The sequence below is a fragment of the Podarcis raffonei genome, chromosome 8 (genome assembly GCF_027172205.1).
Source record: "Podarcis raffonei isolate rPodRaf1 chromosome 8, rPodRaf1.pri, whole genome shotgun sequence".
NCBI classification, from domain to species: Eukaryota; Metazoa; Chordata; class Lepidosauria; order Squamata; family Lacertidae; genus Podarcis; species Podarcis raffonei.
Genome location: NC_070609.1, coordinates 35,912,605 through 35,931,661, shown reverse-complemented (window position 1 = coordinate 35,931,661; position 19,057 = coordinate 35,912,605). Strand labels below are relative to the sequence as shown.

Below are 19,057 nucleotides of genomic sequence, written 5' to 3'. Positions count from 1 at the left end.
CACTAAGATGAAATTCATTATCAAAAAGAATGAAGGAGCAGTCATCCTTGGGAGGCTAGGTAGTTCAGTGGTTAGAACATCTGCCTTGCATGCAGAAGGTCTCAGGTTTGATCCTGGGCAACATCTCCAGGTAAGGCTGGAAATGTCCCTTGCCTGAAGCCCTGGACAGCTGCTGCCAATCAGTGTTGACAATACTGACCTAGATGGACACAGTTGGATACAGTACAGTGCAGCTTGCTATGTCAATAATTAACATAATTTGTCGTCCAGGAGTAAGGCCCACGCAGTTAAAGCTGTTTCCTCCTGAGTAAGGATCTCTGGGGACTCAGCTTCCTCCCGGCCCCACTTTGCTATGTCAGGAGGAGAAGGGAGACTTTTGAGGAGTGGCACATAGCAAAGGTCCTCGGCAGGTGTGAGAGAAAGAAAAGGGGACTCCTGTGTTGAGTTGGGCCTTCCAACTCTACAATTAGACAATAATTCTGTGATTCATTGGAAAAATTTTAACGGAGGTGGTTGGAAGGCCATCTGCCAGCATGGGGGCCAACTTCTTGGGGCCACAAAATTCTGCATGAAGGGGCCGGGCACCCACAAACTTTGGTGCCAGGGCCATGCACACTGCATGGGACCCACGGTCGCGGGGCCAAGTTACACTCCTGTCTGCCTGGGATACTTTAGCTGTGTTTCCTGCGCTGCAGGGGGTTGGACTAGATGACTTTTGGGGGTCCCTTCCAGCTGTGCAATTCAATGATTCTACGAGTCCTGATGCCAAGGAAAGAATCCCCTGCTGAGAAAGCTGCGGTCTCCAAAGCTGCGGCGCAGGGCTTGTTCCAGGAAGGTGGCAACCCGAGGGCGGGAAAGGGTTAAGCCGGCTGCCTGGCGGCGGCTGGGCTCGCCCTCCGGGGGCTTGGGCTCTCGGCGGCGGCGGCCCTGCCCTGCCCTGCCTGCCGCCGCCTCCTGCTGCTTGTGCTCGGCGGACGCGCCTTCGAGGCACCGGGACCAGCGTTCCGAGGCAGCCCCAGCAGCAGCAGCCCGGCTCCCCGCTCCGCCGGCCCCTCTCGTGGCCCGATCCCCCTCCGGGGGGCGCCGACCGCAGCCTCAGGATGCCCGAGCTCCCGGCCAAAGTCAGCACCCGGACCAGCACCCCCGCCGGGGCTCAGGGCGGCGGGCTGCTGCGCTCCTCCTCGGTGGACCTCGAATTCCTCCGCTCCCTCTTCGGGGTCCTGATGATCGTGGAAATCGTGAGTCGACCCCCGCCCCAAGCTCCTTCCTTTTCCCATCCCTCCTCCCCGGTCCTGCGGCTGAGAGAGGCGTCTTGCGAGAAGAGGGTGTCTCGGAGCGCGTGCAGAGTGCCGTCCTAGCCTAGCGGCTCCTTAGCGGCCAGGCGCGTCAGGCTAGGCTCCCTTTCCCATGCTCGTTGGCGGGAGCGGGGGGGGGGGCAGAACTGGCTCCCCACTTCTGAAAGGAGGGAAATCATCTGATAACAACCCTTACCGTCGAAAGAGAGTTTCCAGAAGTCCAGTTGAGCTACCCCACCGCACTATTATGAGGACGGGGTGGGACCTTCCCTTAAGGCAGATCGCTTGTCTGTTTGTCCCCCCTGCAGCATAAGGGGTTGGGGAATTGGCGCTAGCTCAGCGGCAGAGCAGCTGCTTGGGATGCAGAAGGTCCTCAGCAGGTGGTTTTTAAGCAGAGGCTGGATTCCTTGGCTGTGATGCATTGCTGGTGGTTGGAGTAATGACCCTTGGGGGGGGGTCCCTTCCATGTCCTATGATTCTGGGATTCCAAGGAGGGCTGGAAAAGACTGCAGGATGAAGCCCTCTCTCCAGGCAAAAGAGAAACTGGGGGTTTGTGGGTTGACCCCAGGGCAGAAGAATCGTGGGCACCGTGGAGGGATGAGAGCGAGATGCAGAATGAAGTCGGGCAAGCAGCGTCAATTGCACCTGCTTGCTGCTTTGCTTTGCCCTCTTCTGTGTTGCACCAAGCAGCAAAGGGCTTGAAAACGGGGACTAGCACCTTCAGGTGGCTGTGCAGGGTGCCCCAGGGAGGTAGGACTGGTTCTTGCTCCAATGCAGATAATTTTACCTGCCAAAAATTGGAGGGTGAGTGGGGGTAACGGGCTTCCACATCAATGTCTGGGCGCTTGCTGTGAAAATACTTTGGGCCAGAAAAGCAACGAGTGCTCCTAAGTATGTACAGCATACCTTTTCGCCTGCGTAGTTTTGGGCTACAGGTGGGAGAACTGAATTCTGGAGTTATCTCCTGTGCAACAATAACATCCCTGCCAAGTTCCCAGCCAAGAGATGGAGGAGAGCTTTCCGCTCCGCATATACTAGCGTCATCTCAGACTTTTTTGAATTCTATGGAAGTTGGCTTTCCAAATGATTTCATTTTCTGGGCTCCCTTCTTCCAATGCTAGTCATTGATTTCACAAGGGACTTTGCAGACACCTGCGCTCAGAGCTGTTGTGCACGCAGGTCTCTTGTTTGTGTGCAAACATTTCCAGATTGTGGCTCTAAGCCAGCTCTTACCTTTACAGAGGAACAGAGTAGGACACCCGTGATTCCTGCATTGCAGGGGGTTGGACTAGATGACCCTTGCGGTCCCTTCTAACTCTGCAGTTCTATGATTCCATTGCTTCTGTTTTCTAACTATTTACTGTAAGCCCCTTGGAACAGGGTATCTCCTTCTTTGTAAAGTGCTATGCACATTGGCACTCTCTGTGTGTGTGCACACTAATAAACCATCTCCAGCCTCTCCTAAAACCACACACAGAAGATTCATTAAAACTAGCACAGACTCTATTGTTTGGGGGGCTGTGGGTGGGTCAAACACTGCTTTGGAATACCAGAGCTGGGTTTGGGGGAGGCGGGGCAGGAGAGGGAACTTCTACACATTTTCAGGAGACTTCTGGTTCTGATAGAAGGTGGCTGAGGGTTTATTCAATTCCCCCCCAAGTTTGTGGCTGGCTGGCTGGCTGGCTGGCCCACAGAGTACCCAAATGGGAATGACTCCAGAAGAGGGACAAACTTTTCCCCAAACTTGTGTCATAAGAGGCAACCCACCCCACACCCTAAAAATGTACAGTAGGTTTTTCTAACTGGTGTTGTCCTGATGTTTTGGACCAATATTTGCAGCCATAGCAGACGTGTAAAGCAAGAAGTGTTTCTAAGAATGTGCAAAGTACCTTTTCCTTGTTATGGAACTCCTTTCTGGTGGATATTCAACAGGCAACGACACTTTGGAAGACGTATTTTAATTGCAAACTGTCTTCTCAGAAGAATAACCGAATCCTGGCCACCATTTTTCTGGGGACAGCACAATGAGAGTGTGTCTGACTAAGATTCATGGGTGTAGCCAGGATTTTTGTGGGGAGTGGGCAGAACCTTAGTTAGCTATGCTATTTTTATTGATTTAGGGAGGGCTGCTCCCCCTCCCTGCCTCCTTTTGGCTACACCCATGTTAGGAATGTATTGCATATAACTTTTGTTTGTATATTCCTTTGAGGATGGTTTTTTTTAGTATGAAGCAATTTAAGAAATTTCCTAAATGAATAGAATGTCAGAATTGCCATCCTAAGCATCTGGAGGGCACCAGGTTGGGGAAGGCTGCTGGGTAGAATTTGTCTCCCTTTCCCCAGCTTCACAGGGTACAGATATGTGTCAGAAAAGGAGGGGTTCATTGGGGTGGTGGGGGCAGGTAGGCAGGCAGGAAACCCAGCCAGATGGGCGGGGTATAAATAATAAAATCATCAACCAACCACCCACCCACCCACACAGCACAACATACCTCCAGTGCAGATCATGTAGGGTTTTCTACAGACAATCTATCCATCCATGTCTTGGAAGGTGATGGGGGTGGGGCAAAGCCTGTATTCATCACCCTCCAAAATGGCCTGAGAGCAAAGGACTTGGATAGGATGTTTTGGTGTGGTTTGTTTTTGCAAAAGGGAAGCCTTGAAGAATTGTTTCTTCTGCCTCCTGTGCTTAAGGTGGTCCTGTACAACCTCTGGACCCCCTGGCCTCATTCTCTTTTGAGGAACAGCATGGCTGCTGGCTAAGATACAAGAAGTTCCTGCTATTTGTGCTCTCTGGGAACAATTGGAGACATTTTTGTCCCAGCTGCAGTGTGTATGATGTTAGTCTTTGTATTGTTTTTAAACCTACCTTTAATGGTTGGGGGGGTTGTTGTGTTCCTTTAAAACCTATTTTAGTTGTTTTCCTTGCATTATTTTAAATTGCCTTGAAATTTGCAAGAGGAGATTCACAAATTAGTTCTGGTGTGTGTGTGTGTGTGTGTGTGTGTGTAGACCAGTTTTTGCCAGTCTGGCACCCATCCAGATGTTTTGGAGCCCAACTCTCCTGACCAGGGCTGATGGGGCCTGTGGCCCCAAAGGGATGGAGAGCACAGGTAGGCAAAGGTGGATGTAGAGAGATTCAGCCTTAATGGGCTCTTTTCACAGTTTAGCCACGCAGTCATAGCAAACGTCAGGGGGATAAAGGGGTTGTTCTTTCCTTTCCCCTCAATAAATTAACTATTGTCCACAGCTGGGTTGGAGAGTTGTAAAACATGCCTGTTGAGTTGGATTGCAGGGGGTTCGACTAGATGGCCCTCTGGCTCCCTTCCAACTCTACAATTCTATGAATTTGACTACAGAATAGGAGTGTGTTCATTTCTTCCAGGCTGCTAAAAGGTGCGGTTATATGTGTGCACCTAAGGTTCACTTGATTTCAGCATAGCGGCATCTACCTCTTGAGTGGAAAAGGGCAGTTGCCTGGTGTAAAGGTCTCTCCAGAAGCAGAGAGAAATCATGAAATTGTAGAATTGTAGTATTGGAAGGGACCCCACGGGTCACCGAATCCTACGCCCTGCAGTGCAGGAATCACAGCGCAATAATCCCTGACAGATGGCCACCCAACCTCTGCTTAAAAACCTCCAATGAAGGAGTATCTGCCCCCTTCTGAGGGAGTCAGTTTCCTTGTCAAATGGCTCTTACAGTCAGAAAGGTCTTCCTAATGTTGATTCAGAATCTCCTTTCTTGTAATTATCACAGCCTACAGAAATAACACCAAGCCAAACCCAGTGGCAGCTAAGGTGAGGCGAAGGGTGGGAGGACAACAGTAGGTTTCCTGTTTCCTGCTTGGCAGGGGGTTGGACTCGATGGCCCTTGGGGTCTCTTCCAACTCTATGATTCTATGATTCTAGGTGGCGCCAGAGCTAGTAAGTGGTGGTGCCAACTAATTCTGGTTTGGTCTCTGCCTCCTCCCTGTTGAATTTGTTAATGGCAGCACTGAGTCAGAGGAGGAGGAAGCTGACGCCCTGTACCGCCTGCTGGGCTGTTCGTAATCCACCTTGCTCTTCCTCCTCCTGCTGCGCTAACTAGATCTGAGCCATGGTTTGGCTTAGTGTTGTGTCCAAACCCAGGCTGGTGCTTTGGTGTCTCTCTGCATGCAAGCCATGATCTGTGGGGAAGTTTTCTTCTTGGCTTGTTGCTTGTGGTTTGGCTGGGGGAGATGAACCATGAACCAGGGTTGGGATGTAATGCTAAACCATGGTACAACAGCAGGGGTGGAGTGGGGGTAATGAAGCAGCATTATTTTTGCTAAGTCCCCACACTCCTGTGTCTTCACACTTAGTCATCGTTTGTTATTGTTGTTTAGTTGTTTAGTCATGTCCGACTCTTCATGACCCCATGGACCAGAGCACACCAGGCACTCCTGTCTTCCACTGCCTCCCGCAGTTTGGTCAGATTCATGTTTGTAGCTTCGAGAACACTGTCCAGCCATCTTGTCCTCTGTCGTCCCCTTCTCCTTGTGCCCTCCATCTTTCCCAACATCAGGGTCTTTTCCAGGGAGTCTTCTCTTCTCATGAGGTGGCCAAAGTATTGGAGCCTCAGCTTCAGGATCTGTCCTTCCAGTGAGCACTCAGGGCTGATTTCCTTCAGAATGGATAGGTTTGATCTTCTTGCAGTCCATGGGACTCTCAAGAGTCTCCTCCAGCACCATAATTCAAAAAGTCATTGTTTAGCTTCATATTATTTGCAAACTGGGCCTCTGGGCTTTGCCCAGTTCAGTCACTGGAAATGTGCAATATTTGTACAGTTATGTAATTCCATGCTCTAGACTTCCTGATCCTACTGGGGTGGGAGGTATTTTAGATGGTGATGTGTGTTGTGCCACATTCTTGAAATAAGTGGAGCATCTGCCCTTCTGCATTTTGCCCCCCTGCCCCCAGCTTGATCTGCTGACTTGGGCCCCAGACCTCTGCCCCCAAGTCCTGCCCTGGTGGCACCACCACAGAAGCTTGGGGACGGACAAAAGAACTTTTGTGGATGATTTTCTGACTTGGCAACCCACCTGCAGCAGCAGCAGCAGCAGCAGAGTCTGAGGTCAGTGCTCTGCAGAAAGCAGCACAGGCTGGGCTAATGAGGAGTTTGAGCAGACAGAGAAGAACAGTTTCTAACAAGAGCTGAAACTGTGGGTGCTGTTTCATAAGGCTCCATGAGTAGCTCGTTAAGGATCTTCTGCCTGTTCCATTCCCCATCCCATTATTTTACTGAACTTTTTATGTGGAAAAAATACAAGTTACATCAGGTGTGAACCAAAAGCATCTGCTTTTGGCTTTACATATTAAAAAGAGTGAATAAAGCTATTGTTACAAAAGTTGGGTGCCACCCCCACTCTCTGCTGAGCAATAGCAAGTTTCCCAGGGTTCCAGGCATTCACCCATGATTAGTAGAAATGATGCAGCAGAGACAGTCATAGCTTTAAGAAATATAGTTTATTTACATCTTCAGCTTACATGGAGAGAATCCAGAACTTAAAGCATGGTCATTTCAAGATGGGCTTGTTCCTCACAGCAGTGCAACCCTGGAGTCAAACCTGGGCATCTCCCAGCCAGCCTTCAGCCAGCCTCTCCCTTCTTTTTCCCAACACACCTTGCTTAAGACACTCTCTTTCCTGTCAGGTTTCCCTGGCAACCTTCTGTCTGCCCAGCAGGAGTGCCAACTTGGCCCTGTGATCGTGGGTGTCTGGGGCCGTGGGTGCCATGCAGTGTGCATGGCCCTGGCACCAAAATTTGAGTGCCTGGCACCCAGGAGAATTTGGTGGGTGCTCGGGCACCCAGGGTTCCAGGGAGTTGGCACTAATGCTGCCTAGACCCAAAATTCCTCTTTGATGGGGTGTCAACACCTGTTGTCATGTTAAAGCCTCTATCCTAGGTGAAGCTGTGGCTTGGAAAAGAAGCTTAGCCTGTATTTTTCCACTGTCCTGCAATCTTCTCTTCAATACTCCAAATAATCACCCAACTTCCACACCCCAGCCGGCAGCCCAACGATTTTGCATCTGGTCCCAGCTGTTGGGCCTCAGGGTCCTAGTGAAGAATAAGGTAGATCTGGCAAGGTGAAGGTCAGCCTGCACCTATAGAGGAGGATACTTCTTCTGACTTCATGCTTCCTCAAAAAAATACCACCCAGGTTGGCCCTTAGAGGCATGTGGGGGGAGGAGTGGGGCTCTGGGGTAAGTTTGTGTCCCTTCAGATGCCCCTTGCATTATCTCCTAATGGGAGCTTCAGCTATTGTTCTTTCATGTTTACCTTTGCCGCTGCCTCTTCCTCCAAGGAACTCAGGAGAGCGCATGTGGCTGTTTCTCTCATCCCCATTTTATTTTCACAATAATTCTGTGGGGTTAAGGAGTGAGAGAGAGAGAAACCAAAGACTGACAAACTATCTCAAGAAGGTGAGCCTTCATAGTTGAGTGAGGATTTGGTCTCTCAGATTTCTCTGATCATATTCCACAATATCACATTGTTTTGTTTTAAGCATGTGTGTTCAATGTGTATGGTAAAAACACAACTCCAGGGGCTTAAGAACACGTTTTTCAGCTTAGGTTTGCTGTGGTTGCACACCGCAGAGGCAGGCTCCATTATCCTGCCCTGTCCTTAATTCGTATTGTTACATGCACCCCACTCTCCAAGTAATGGGAGACTTCAGAGGTGCTAGCGCACACCCATGTCTTCCCAGCTTCAGACAAGACTAGAAACCATCTTCCGCAGAAACTGCTGCTTGCCTTCTATCACTGTGCCATTGAGAGCGTGCTCACTTATGGCTTATGTGTGTGGTACGGAAGCTGTACTACCCAGGACAGGATGGGGTTGTGCAGAGTTGTTAAGGCAGCAGAGAGCATTGTTGGCTGCCCACTCTCCACCTTAGAGCAGATTTATGCCACAAGGTGCCATACGAAGGCACTGGACATAGTAAAAGGTCCATCGCATCCTGGTCACTGTCTCTTCGAGCTTCTGCCGTCGGGACGGAGATACAGGACGATGAAGACAAGAACAAGCCGTCTTAAGAACAGCTTCTTCTCCAGAGCGATCTCGGCCCTGAATGGGAAGCCTGGACTTTGAAAGTCATCTAATCTTCCTTGCTGTACTATACTGTATTGTTTTAATTAGTGTTTTTATGGAGCAGTCAAGTAATTTCGTTGTCCCTGAGAGGGGGCAATGACAATGAAGATATTATTATTATTATTATTATTATTATTATTATTATTATTATTATTATTATTATAAAAAGACTGGCCTACTCTTCTTCTACCCCAGAATGACATTGCCTCCAAGCAGGTGAGGGAGGAAAGTCTGGCCCCTTCTTCTGGAAGCATCACTAGCCAGTAATTTCTATGACAACACACCTGTCCTGGGCCAACTCTTTAGTCATGTAAAAAGATGCTTAATGGACTAGGCTAGGGCCGCTTAACAGACTGGTCTGACTCGTTCCTTCTGTGTTTGGGGTGGAATCCAAAGATGACATCAATTCTATCATGCTATATTTCATTTTCCCTTCTCCTGAGCAGTTTCTGGGTGCTTTAATAGTTAAGTGCTTTTTATAGTTAAGAAGGGTGCCTTTTTATGTGGCACCAAACCGAACACCTGAGACAGTTGCTCCACTCTGCTCAATGATAGGACCAGCTCTGCATGGCACAGAACAGCAAACAGTGACATGGCAAAGGTGGGAGAAAACAGCTGGGATTCACCCATCTCTGCCCAAAGTGACAGTTGTAAAAATATTCATATCCCAAAGCCCTCCCCAGCTGACCAGGCACCCAAGCTATCCTCCTCTCCTCTGCACAATGAAAACGGCTGGTATTAGCTGCCCTACCCACAATTTGTTTGCTTTTTGTTTTGTTTTTTGCTTCTTTGGAATGTATCCATGAAGGAAACAAAGGGAGCTGGATCAGTAGGTAGAGAGGAGGGGTGGGGGTGGGGAAGGAGGCAGTGAATGGAAATGTTCTGTGACACTTCCTCAATGTCATTGCATTATTGCCGTGTGGACTGGAGGGCAATGAAAGTGAGACAAAAAACAGGCAACCCAGAACATATAGTATAAAAAGTTAGAGGGTTTCAGGGGCATACACTAACTGGACATGCAGTACATCTGCCCCCAAACTTTTCCGTATGTAAAAAACTATTGAAAGCCTATGACCACCCTGATAGTATTATGGGTACGAATCTTCATAGAATCATAGTTATGAGGGACCCCCTGAGTAATCTAGCCAAACCCCCTGAGATGCAGGAATCACTGCTCAAGAATTCCTGACCATCCAATTTCTGTTTAAAAACCTGCAGGGAATGGAGAGTCCACCACCTTCCAAGGGAGTCCGTTCCACTGTCAAATAGCTTTTATTGTCAGAAGGTTCTTCCTAATGTTTAGTTAGAATCTTCTTTATTGTTACTCGAATCCATCAGTTCAGGTCCTCCCCTCAGGAGGAGTGGAAAACAAGCTTGCACCATCTACCCAGGGACAGCCCTTCAGATATTTGAAGATGGCTATCATTTCTCCTCTTCTCCAGACTGAACATTCCCAAGTCCTTAAACTGTTCCTCGTAAGACTTGATTTCCAGAACCTGTATCATCTTGGTCACCCTCCTCTGCGCACACTGCAGCTTGTCAATAGTCTTCTTAAACCATGGAGTCCACAAATGGACACAGGACTGACCAAGGGTCAGACTAAGGCAGAATAGAGTGGTACTATTACATACTTCCCTTGATCTGGATGCTAGACTTCTATTGATGCAGCTTCTTATTGCATTAGCCTCTACTGCTGCTGCACAATGCTTGTAGATATGATGCACACAACAGAGGAGGATGCCTGAGGGGTCTCAAAGCCCAGCTGCCACTGCCTCTGGTAACCGCCCCGCCTGCAAGGCTGTGAGAGACCAATTACTTTCCTACTTGTTTGCAAACCTGCAGGGCTGAACAGGGCTTCGTCCAACCAGAGATGGGGGAGAAAGTTGATTGTGTTGTTGTTTAAAGGCAGACTTGCCTACTTTTTACTTTTCAAAACAAAGTGTGAACTAAAATAGTCACCCTTTGAAATGTACACTTCTCTGAATTTTGAAATGGCTGAATTTCTCCAGCCATTTAATGTGCACAAACATGCATGTATTAATGACAATATTATAAATAACACATTTTATTATGGGAAATTGCCTTGCAAATAAATTAGGATAAATTTACACTAAGATGTTGATGAATTTTCATGAGGACTTTCATCCTGTCTTCTTCTTCTTTTTTTACAAATTGATATGGAGATACGGAGAACTAAACTTCAGATTGAAAAAAGGAGAAGCTGAGAGAAACCAAAGTTGATGTATTGGCCCACCCCTAGACCACCCCTGTCATCCTCTCCTCCACACTTTGGTTTGCAGTCAGTCTGATGTGGGTCCTACAGAGTGCCTTGCCAGTGCCAGCCTTTCAATAGCCTTTTGTGCTGGATCGTGCATGGCTGTGCTTGATGGGCAATCTGATAACTATCAAGCTGGATTTGAAAATAGCTTTATCTTTTTGCTAAAGTTAATATAGCAGGACTAACGACGGAAGTCAGCGGCAGTCAGGCTGCTGCAGGCAATTGGCTGCCATGGGAATTATCTCCTTTCTCCTCCCTCCTCGAAAACAGAACCCCCTTCCCCTCACTTGCTGTGAATTACATGCCAAATTTGTGGCGGGCCACCTCTAGTAAAGCCCAGAGCAGAATTTCAACTGTGCGTTCTGCCTCCTGTACCAACCGCAACATCATCATCAATATATTTCTTTTCTTAATAGCTATTGTGGAGGCAGGGAAGCGGAGGCCTGAAAGAGAAGGCATTGTCCAGACCGAAGCAACAGGAGAGAGCCAGAGTGTTTATGCCGGAGACAATGTCTCTTTGGCCACATAGCGCCTCTTTCATGGCCACCAGCAATGAAAGACTTTTGTGGAGTCACCGGCGGTAAATCAAGCCCCTGGCCAGCTGCTTTAACTGCATCATTCTCCTCCTCCTCTACCTCCTCCTGTCAGAGGGATATTAATACTTTGGAGATGATGTGAGATGTCCTCTTCCTTAACCTGATGCCTCCACTTTCTAAGCTACTTGCCTCCAGCTGGTGAACTCGATGTTCTCTTTGGGGGTGCAGAAACCAACCAGTCCCTGCAAGCTGGGAGTCTGCGCAGTCATTTTCTACTTGTTTATCTTTTTCATGGCAACGTTTTCACTGTGCATCTTTGCTTCTTGTTTTTTAATTTTTTTCTATGGTTTCAAGTGCGTTGTGGGCAGAAAATTGCTTGCTTGTTTACTCCCCAGCAGCCAAGGGGCTGGATGACTTAGCCAAGACGGCAGCAGGAGCAGACAGGAGCTGTGCCCCACTAGGCCCAAGAGCCAGGAAAGAGACAATGGGCAACAAGCCTCTAGGGAGGTATAACATTGCTTCCAGTGACTGAGCAGAAGCCAAGAGTGTGCCTATGTAACCATGGACACAGACACCATGAGGCGGTTTGCAGGCGCCTGAAGTACATTGCATTGGCAATTGAGAGAGAATGAAGAGCTTGCGCCAAAGTTGCCAGGTGCCTTTATTCTGCACATCTGTGTCACTAGGAATAAATTCAGTGGAACTGTGTGCCACAGGGAAATGTACCATATTGCAGCAATGCCTCTTTGCCTTGGGAGTGAAGTAGTGTGGTGGGGTTAGAGCTTACCTACTGCCTCTTTCAGACGACATGCACCACAGTTTAAGAAGTGTATTGACAAGCTGAAAGGTGGGCAGAGGACGATGACTAGGATGAGCAAGAGTCTGGAAACCAAGCCTTATTTATGTAGAATGGTTTAGGGAGTTGGGCCTGGAGGAGATGGAGAGGTGAAATGATAGCTCTCTGCAAATATCTAAAGGGCTGTCACATGGAAGATGGAGCAAGTTGTTTTCTGCTGCTCCTGAAGGTAGGAACCGGACTGAGGAATTCAAATGACAAGAAAGGAGATTCTGACTAAAGAGGCACTTTCTGACAGGAAAAGATGTCCAGCAGTGGAATGGACTCCCTCAGAAGCTGGTGGACTTTCACTGGAGGTTTTTAAGTTGAGCTTGGATGGTCATCCATCATGGAAGCTTTAGCTGGGATTCCTGCATTGCATAGTTGGACTAGATGACCCCTGGGGTTCCTTCCAACTCCAATTCCGCAAAATATCCTTCACTAGCAGAAGTTGTCAATGTCCTTTTTTTCTGTTGTGCAGGTGCTGGGATGCCTGGTGTGGGCCCTCATTGCCGACACATATTACCAACCGTACCCTTCCTACGGGTGGGTGATGTTTGTCGCTATCTTCTTCTGGCTGGTAACGGTCATCCTTTTTGGGATGTACCTCTTCCAACTTCAGGCGAAGCTCTACATGATTCCTTGGCCTATTGTGGTGAGTACCCAATACCCTTCTTCAGCCTGGGACCCTTCAGTTGTTTTGAACTACAGCTCCCAGGTGCTCTGGCACACCCCACCCCAAGCCCTCTCCCCCGCACTGTCCTCCAGATGGTTTGGACTACAGCTTTCAGCTGTGCCTGCCTGAGGGCTGATGGGAACTGTAGATCAAACCACCAGGAAGGCAGTGGGGGGTGGCAGGATGTCTGGCCTTTCCTGTTAAGTTCTGGAAGCCTAGCTACCTCCCTATTTATCAACTTATTTATTTTTTAATGTATGCACTGCCGCATCATTAAAAAAATCAAAGCAGTTTGCAACAGTATATAGGCGACTCTCCGTTTATGCAATTTGGCTCATGCGCAAGCATGTGTACACGAGGTGCCAGGAAATCAATCGATCAAAATGGCAGAAAGCCGTGTAAAGGGCAAAAATGGCCTTGTAAATTGACACAAGGGCTTAAAACCTGGCTCAGTAGTAGACAGTGCAACTGTCTTAACCAGGGTGTCACATGTTGGCAGCTATGTGCGCCCATCAGCAGTCTGGCTGCCACATGCTGCCCCAGTTGGAGCTTTCAGGCAACGTCCAGGGCAACCCCCATAGAGTGCATCACAGTAAACCAGCCTCAGGGTTACCAACATATGAACTTTAGGGAGCATATACTTTAGAGAGCAGCCTTTGTGCTTCTCTTCTGCTGTTAATGTCTGATTGTAATTCATGCAGCTTTCGCAGGAAAGAGAAAAGGCATTTGTAAGGCATATAAGCCTTTTTGCTCAGGATAGGTTCTGATGTTCACAGGACCAGCTGTTCTAGTAGAATTAAACGATAGGTTTATTTCACCTTGTGTTTAAATAGAAGTATTGTGGGGGTTTTTTAAAAAAAAAAATGCAAAATGGGCCTTAGGGAAGTGAAGCAGAATTTGCAGCATTCTAACAGCAGCAGGTGATTACCCCTGGCACCAGGGACATCAGCTTAGTTGAGTCCTGCAGGAAACAGTTAACAGTCTCCATTTCTGCAGCAGTTCAGCAAGTCCCTTCTCTTCTTCTGTGGAACAGCAAAGTGCCACCTCCCCATTCTGCCAGTCCAGAAGGCAGAGACAGGAAAGGAACAGTGCTCTCATTGTTACACTTTCATAACCAGTATGACTAGAATTCCTACAGCCATCTAAGCAGAAACTGTTGCCAAAATTCCAAAACTGAATGGGCGACTCTTGCAGTTGGTCCTGTGCAAATCAGCGAAGTGTGCACTTGTTTTGGCCACAGAACATCCTAGTCTAAGTGACCTTTATCAATCAGGAACAGATCCACGAAACGGTCCCCTCCACACAGCTCACTTACAGAGAATTGCATGTGCTTTTTTCATCTACGATGAAGCCAGACATAAATATTAAGGCTGGTGCAACATGTTGACTGCTTCTAGCTTCACAGTTTGAATGGTGCATACCAGCAAATTGGAGGCTACTCTTGCTTGTCTGACAGTGCTTCAAGTGGACTGCTTGTCTTTTCTAAAATTAAATTTAATTACCATGGTTAAAGAACCATTATTCACCTTGTTTTTTAAAAAAAAGGAAAGTTGGTTTGTTTGCTTTTTTAAAAAAGACAGAACTGTTCAGGGGAATGTGCATTCGTGAGGTCGCAGGTGCTAGCCATTCAGTACTGATGACATTTGACTTCTGCTGCAAAATTGCATAACCAGAAGATTTTTTTTCTAGAGCTTGAAAAAAAATGTATGATTGCTGTACAGGGAATATGCTATAGCTCATTGGTGAAACACACACATTGCATGCAGGAGACCCAGGCTCAATTTCCATTTTCACATAAAAGAATCAAGAAGCAGGTGATGGAGAAAAGTCTCTACCCGATCCTAAGGAAAGCTGCTGCCATTCACAGTAAAGATGAATGGTCTAGAATCTAGATGGGCCAATGGTCTAGCTCCAGGTTTGTAACCGAACACAGTAAAGCGGCTTCCAACCCATAACTAAAATTATTACATCTATCTTTACCCAATAGATATTACATCTGTCTTCTTCACTCTATAAACCCTATTATTCGCCTAGTGTTATATATCTGAATCAGAACAATCCTCAGAATCCTTTTCACTAGGATAAGCAAAACTATTGTATCCAATCTCTGTGGATTTGTATCCCAGAATTTTCACCAGTGTGCTAGTTTGTTTGCATTCTCCTTGAGCAAAGGAAGCTACAAGTAAAATCTCTTCATTCCTGGAGGAACGCTGAGGGCAGTGCCATGGCAGCAAACTCATGCACCTGGCTGCTTAGGAGGAAGACTGGGTGTGGGAGAGGCGATTGGAAACACATGCCCATTTTCATCTCCCGGAACAACCTCGTGCGGGGGAGAAAATGGGCATCTTATTGGCTAACACCTGTGAGATCATACACACTTCAGTTCCTGTAGCAGCTTTGCAACTTATTTAAAATGTTCGTGCGGAGTTTCTTTTTGTAAGATACAAGGAAAAAGCACACATTATAAAGATGCAGTCAGTCCCCACCTGAAGCATGAGGGCGAGAGGCAAGAGCAAGATTCAGCTTGTATTCATAAGGCAGGTCATGGCATCCAGGTCACCTGCAATTGAACAATCTGCTGTGAGAATTGTCAAGAATGTTAGGAACATAGGGAGATGCTTTTCATTGAGTTGCAGCCCTTCCCCAATGTTCTGTAGGTCTTCGCCTTTAGACCTCATGAAATATCCTCCAACACTGTCTTCTTTTTCTTCCAGCTAGTGGTATTCAATGTTGCTGCGTCCGTCTTGTATGCAACAGCTTTCATCACAAGCGCTGCTTCTGTTGAGCCGTACTCCTGGCCGCACTCACCAGACTACAACAGAAGAGCCTCTGCGTCGGTGAGTTAACCCTTTGCACTTGCATCCCCGTTGCACTTGTTGCTGGGGGGCGGGGAGGGGCAAGAAACGCCGTCATCTGAAATACGCGGTTTGCTGAATTTCACAATCCAGCGAAGTTGAGTGCACAGACATGCATATGCTAAGGTAAAGGGTGCCTAAGAGTGCACACATTGGTGAAAACAACATACAAAAAAACTGCTTTGCCAAAAACATGGAACTGCATAGAAAAATGTGTAACTTACAGAAAAGTTGCACTAAAATGTTTTGTTTTCATGAGGACTTTTTGTTTAAAAGAACACAATGGTGTGAAAATGTGGGGAACTGAATGAGGGGGAAAGTGAGAATCTGAGAGAACCCAAAACTGACAGTTTCACCTATCCCTGCCTATCAGAATATGAAGGGAGCCTCCTGATGACTCTGAGCCCCCCTTTTCTTTTACCATACCTACATAGTTATATGACCCCGATTGCCCCCACAGTACTCAGCCCCCCCACCCCCTGCAATGCCATCTGTAAATATGTGGTGCTAGCTTGCTAGTACATCATTTTGTGTACTCATCCAGAGCTTGCAGTGCCAGCAATGAGGTAACATTCAGTAGCTGGGAATCCAGCTGAAACTACATAATGTGTTCTGTCCTCCTTCCTGGAGTAACTCAGCTCCTTAGTCCAGTGCCAGCCACCAGCATGACGGGTGATGTGTAATGCTGTGTTAACCAGTTTCGGCTAGGCAAGGGCATGCTGACACACCACCCTCAATTTCCAGGTTATCATTTTGTACTATGCTTTTACTGAAATCCACTGCTGCTCTGGTTCACCAGAAGGGGCTTAGTCATGCTGGCCACATGACCTGGAAGCTGTACACCGGCTCCCTCGGCCAATAAAGCGAGATGAGCGCCGCAACCCCAGAGTCGGCCACGACTGGACCTAATGGTCAGGGGTCCCTTTACCTTTACTGCAGACTGAAATGGACATGTTAAATCAATTTAGGACTGAGGTTTCAACAGTTCAGAGGGAGATCCTTCTTTGCATCTCACTTACTCCCTATTTTAAGAACTCAAGGCCGTGGAGTTCTTGAATGTTGTGCTGAGTATTGACATAGTCCTTGGCTGGAAGCTACTTTTTCTTATGTTATTAACAGCCACCAGAGTGGATGTTTTGAAAGGCTTCAGTGCTGAAACTCAGCTTCTGCATTTGGCCTTTGTCCATATGATCCAATAAATGCCCAGCAGATTTGTGCACAAGACCAGTTCCCATCTCTCCCTTTAAAACTGCTACTCTAGCTGCCAGAAGAGGCAAGCTACTTTTAATTGAGATTTTAAGCAGAAGATTGTCTCTACTGCAGGCAGTGGAGATCTTCACAGATAATGTTGTGTTCATCAGCATTTTCCTACTGAAGCTGTTTTCAGTAGAAACAACCACCACTCAGAGGTGGTTGTTTCTACTGACTCAGTAGAAACAACCACCACTGCAATCTTTGCTTGCACATTCACAATCTAATCATCATACGATGACTTGGGACCCAGGATGGACCTACAACTTATTCACCTAAGCTCCTGGGACACTAATGCCCCCGTCTCCTGTCTTTTGCAGTTTTTTGCTTGCCTGGTGATGATTGGCTACGGGGTCAGTGCCTGCCTCAGCATTCGAGCCTGGAGGGGATATGGGAGTAACACAGCAACCAGCCAAGCAACCATTTCTAATCACGCCTGAAAACTGTGGGCCATTTTTAATCAACACAACTTGACTGGGTGACAGTGGCTACTGGGGCCTTTGGGTGTTTGGTGTCTTCCCTCTGCCCTTTTCCTTTCCAGACCTAGTACTCTGAATGCTATTCCCAGTCCCAGCTTTAGCATGGCCTATGCCAAGTATGCTGTATGTGTTTTTAACGCCATCTATAGCTGGTTAAAGCACCCCACCCCACCCTATGCACTAATTAGTACCCTCAGACTGGTCAAGGGCCAGCTGAATCAATGGAGCAAAGCCAGCAAGAGACAACCCAAGGGCTGGTTCTCTCTCTCTCACACACACACGACTCGTGGCTTGCAGTGAGGCAGCACAGGTAACACCCCATTTAGTAATCTCAGCATCTCATGCCACTTTTGACCCAATGCTTCTGCAGGGACTGCCCTGTACAAACAGAAATCAAGTGGTCAAAATTAAGGGGGAACCTGCCTTTCCGTACCTTGGCTGCATGTGATCTTATTGCTAAAGGCCACTGCATGTGGTGACCATTCAAAGTTGCAGGGTCAGATTTGTGCTGGCGATTTGACACTCCGCAAGCCTGGTGCGCACAGGTATTTGCCGTCACTTGATGACCGGCAGCTGAATGTGTCAACTGACTACACTGAGCAAGCATCAGGTTCAAAGTGACATCAAAGTGCTCTGAAGTGGGAAGATGGTCCACTGAGCCACACTGTCATCAAGGGATGGACACGCTCCTGTGAAGCAGCCCAGAGGATGCCCATCTCCAGGGACGGCCAAGCCAGCACGTCTCACCAAAAACTAAACCCACTAAAAAAGCAAACCCAGCAGCCTCCCTTTATGCCAGCCACTTGCAGCCATTATGTAAATAATGTATAATTATTAACCCAGCGTGTTCCATAGTAGCAAGGATGCTTCTGGTACAAGACCACAGGTATTTTATTTCTAAAAAAATGTTTTGTTTTAAATAAAGTAAATAAATCTTTCACCTTTGTCAAATGAGGGCTTTCCAGCACCGAATTTGCTTGGGGAGGCACCTAATTCGCTTCCTTCAGTAGTAAAAGTCCACGGGGAATGGCTCTGCCTGTCTTTACTTGTTAAACACTTATTTAGTTGCCAGATATAGTCTAGACAATTCAGGAAGGCATGTGGGTGTCCTGTGCTGGACTGCATTATGCAAGCACAGCAGCCTCATAAACTTTTTCATTGTATGGCTAAGCAAAAAGGAAACAAGTTTCCAGTCCTTATGAAGTGGGGGCCAGAAGAAATTCCAAAAGGCAGAGTTGGGCTTTGTGACCAAGAGTTCCAAGCACACCAGGTCCAGCTAGCTTTTCACCTTCTATTAGAGACTTTCTTTCTTCCTTGATGGATTTTTCAGGCAATCTCCCATCCAGAAAACTAAACCTGGGTTTCCTTAACTTCCACAGCAAGCTCTCAGTGCTCTGCAATAGGCACCAGGGCATCACCCTAACTGTTCCATGAGTCTGGAGTTATGATCATGCCCTCTTGCTTCTCCTCCCTCTACCTTACCCTTTAAGACAATGACAAGAGCCATTTCCAATGTCTACTGGAAGCAAAGAAGGGACAGGATGACTGCACCTTTGATAGCTGCGGGAAAAGGGGCATTCTACCATGGACAGCTTTGCTCTCCCCTGCAGCTACATGTACCACCATTCCTTCTGCCTTTGTTTTTATGGTTGGGTAGATAGGAGGTTTTATTTAAAAAATGGGAGAGTAGCTGCTACTTAAATCTCTGTCCTCCCTTCCACCCAGAAGCAACAGCATACAGACAAGA

At 47.5% G+C, this 19,057-nt stretch overlaps 1 protein-coding gene across 1 annotated transcript; it reads left to right on the top strand.

The window, feature by feature from the left end:
- The first annotated feature begins 928 nt into the window (after positions 1–928).
- Positions 929–18,248, top strand: PLLP (plasmolipin). The gene is made up of 4 exons (XM_053399223.1): positions 929–1,238; positions 12,531–12,704; positions 15,440–15,562; positions 17,152–18,248. The coding sequence occupies exons 1-4, from the start codon at positions 1,101–1,103 to the stop codon at positions 17,269–17,271; spliced, it is 555 nt and encodes a 184-aa protein (XP_053255198.1). The 5' UTR covers positions 929–1,100; the 3' UTR covers positions 17,272–18,248.
- The last annotated feature ends 809 nt before the right edge of the window (positions 18,249–19,057 follow it).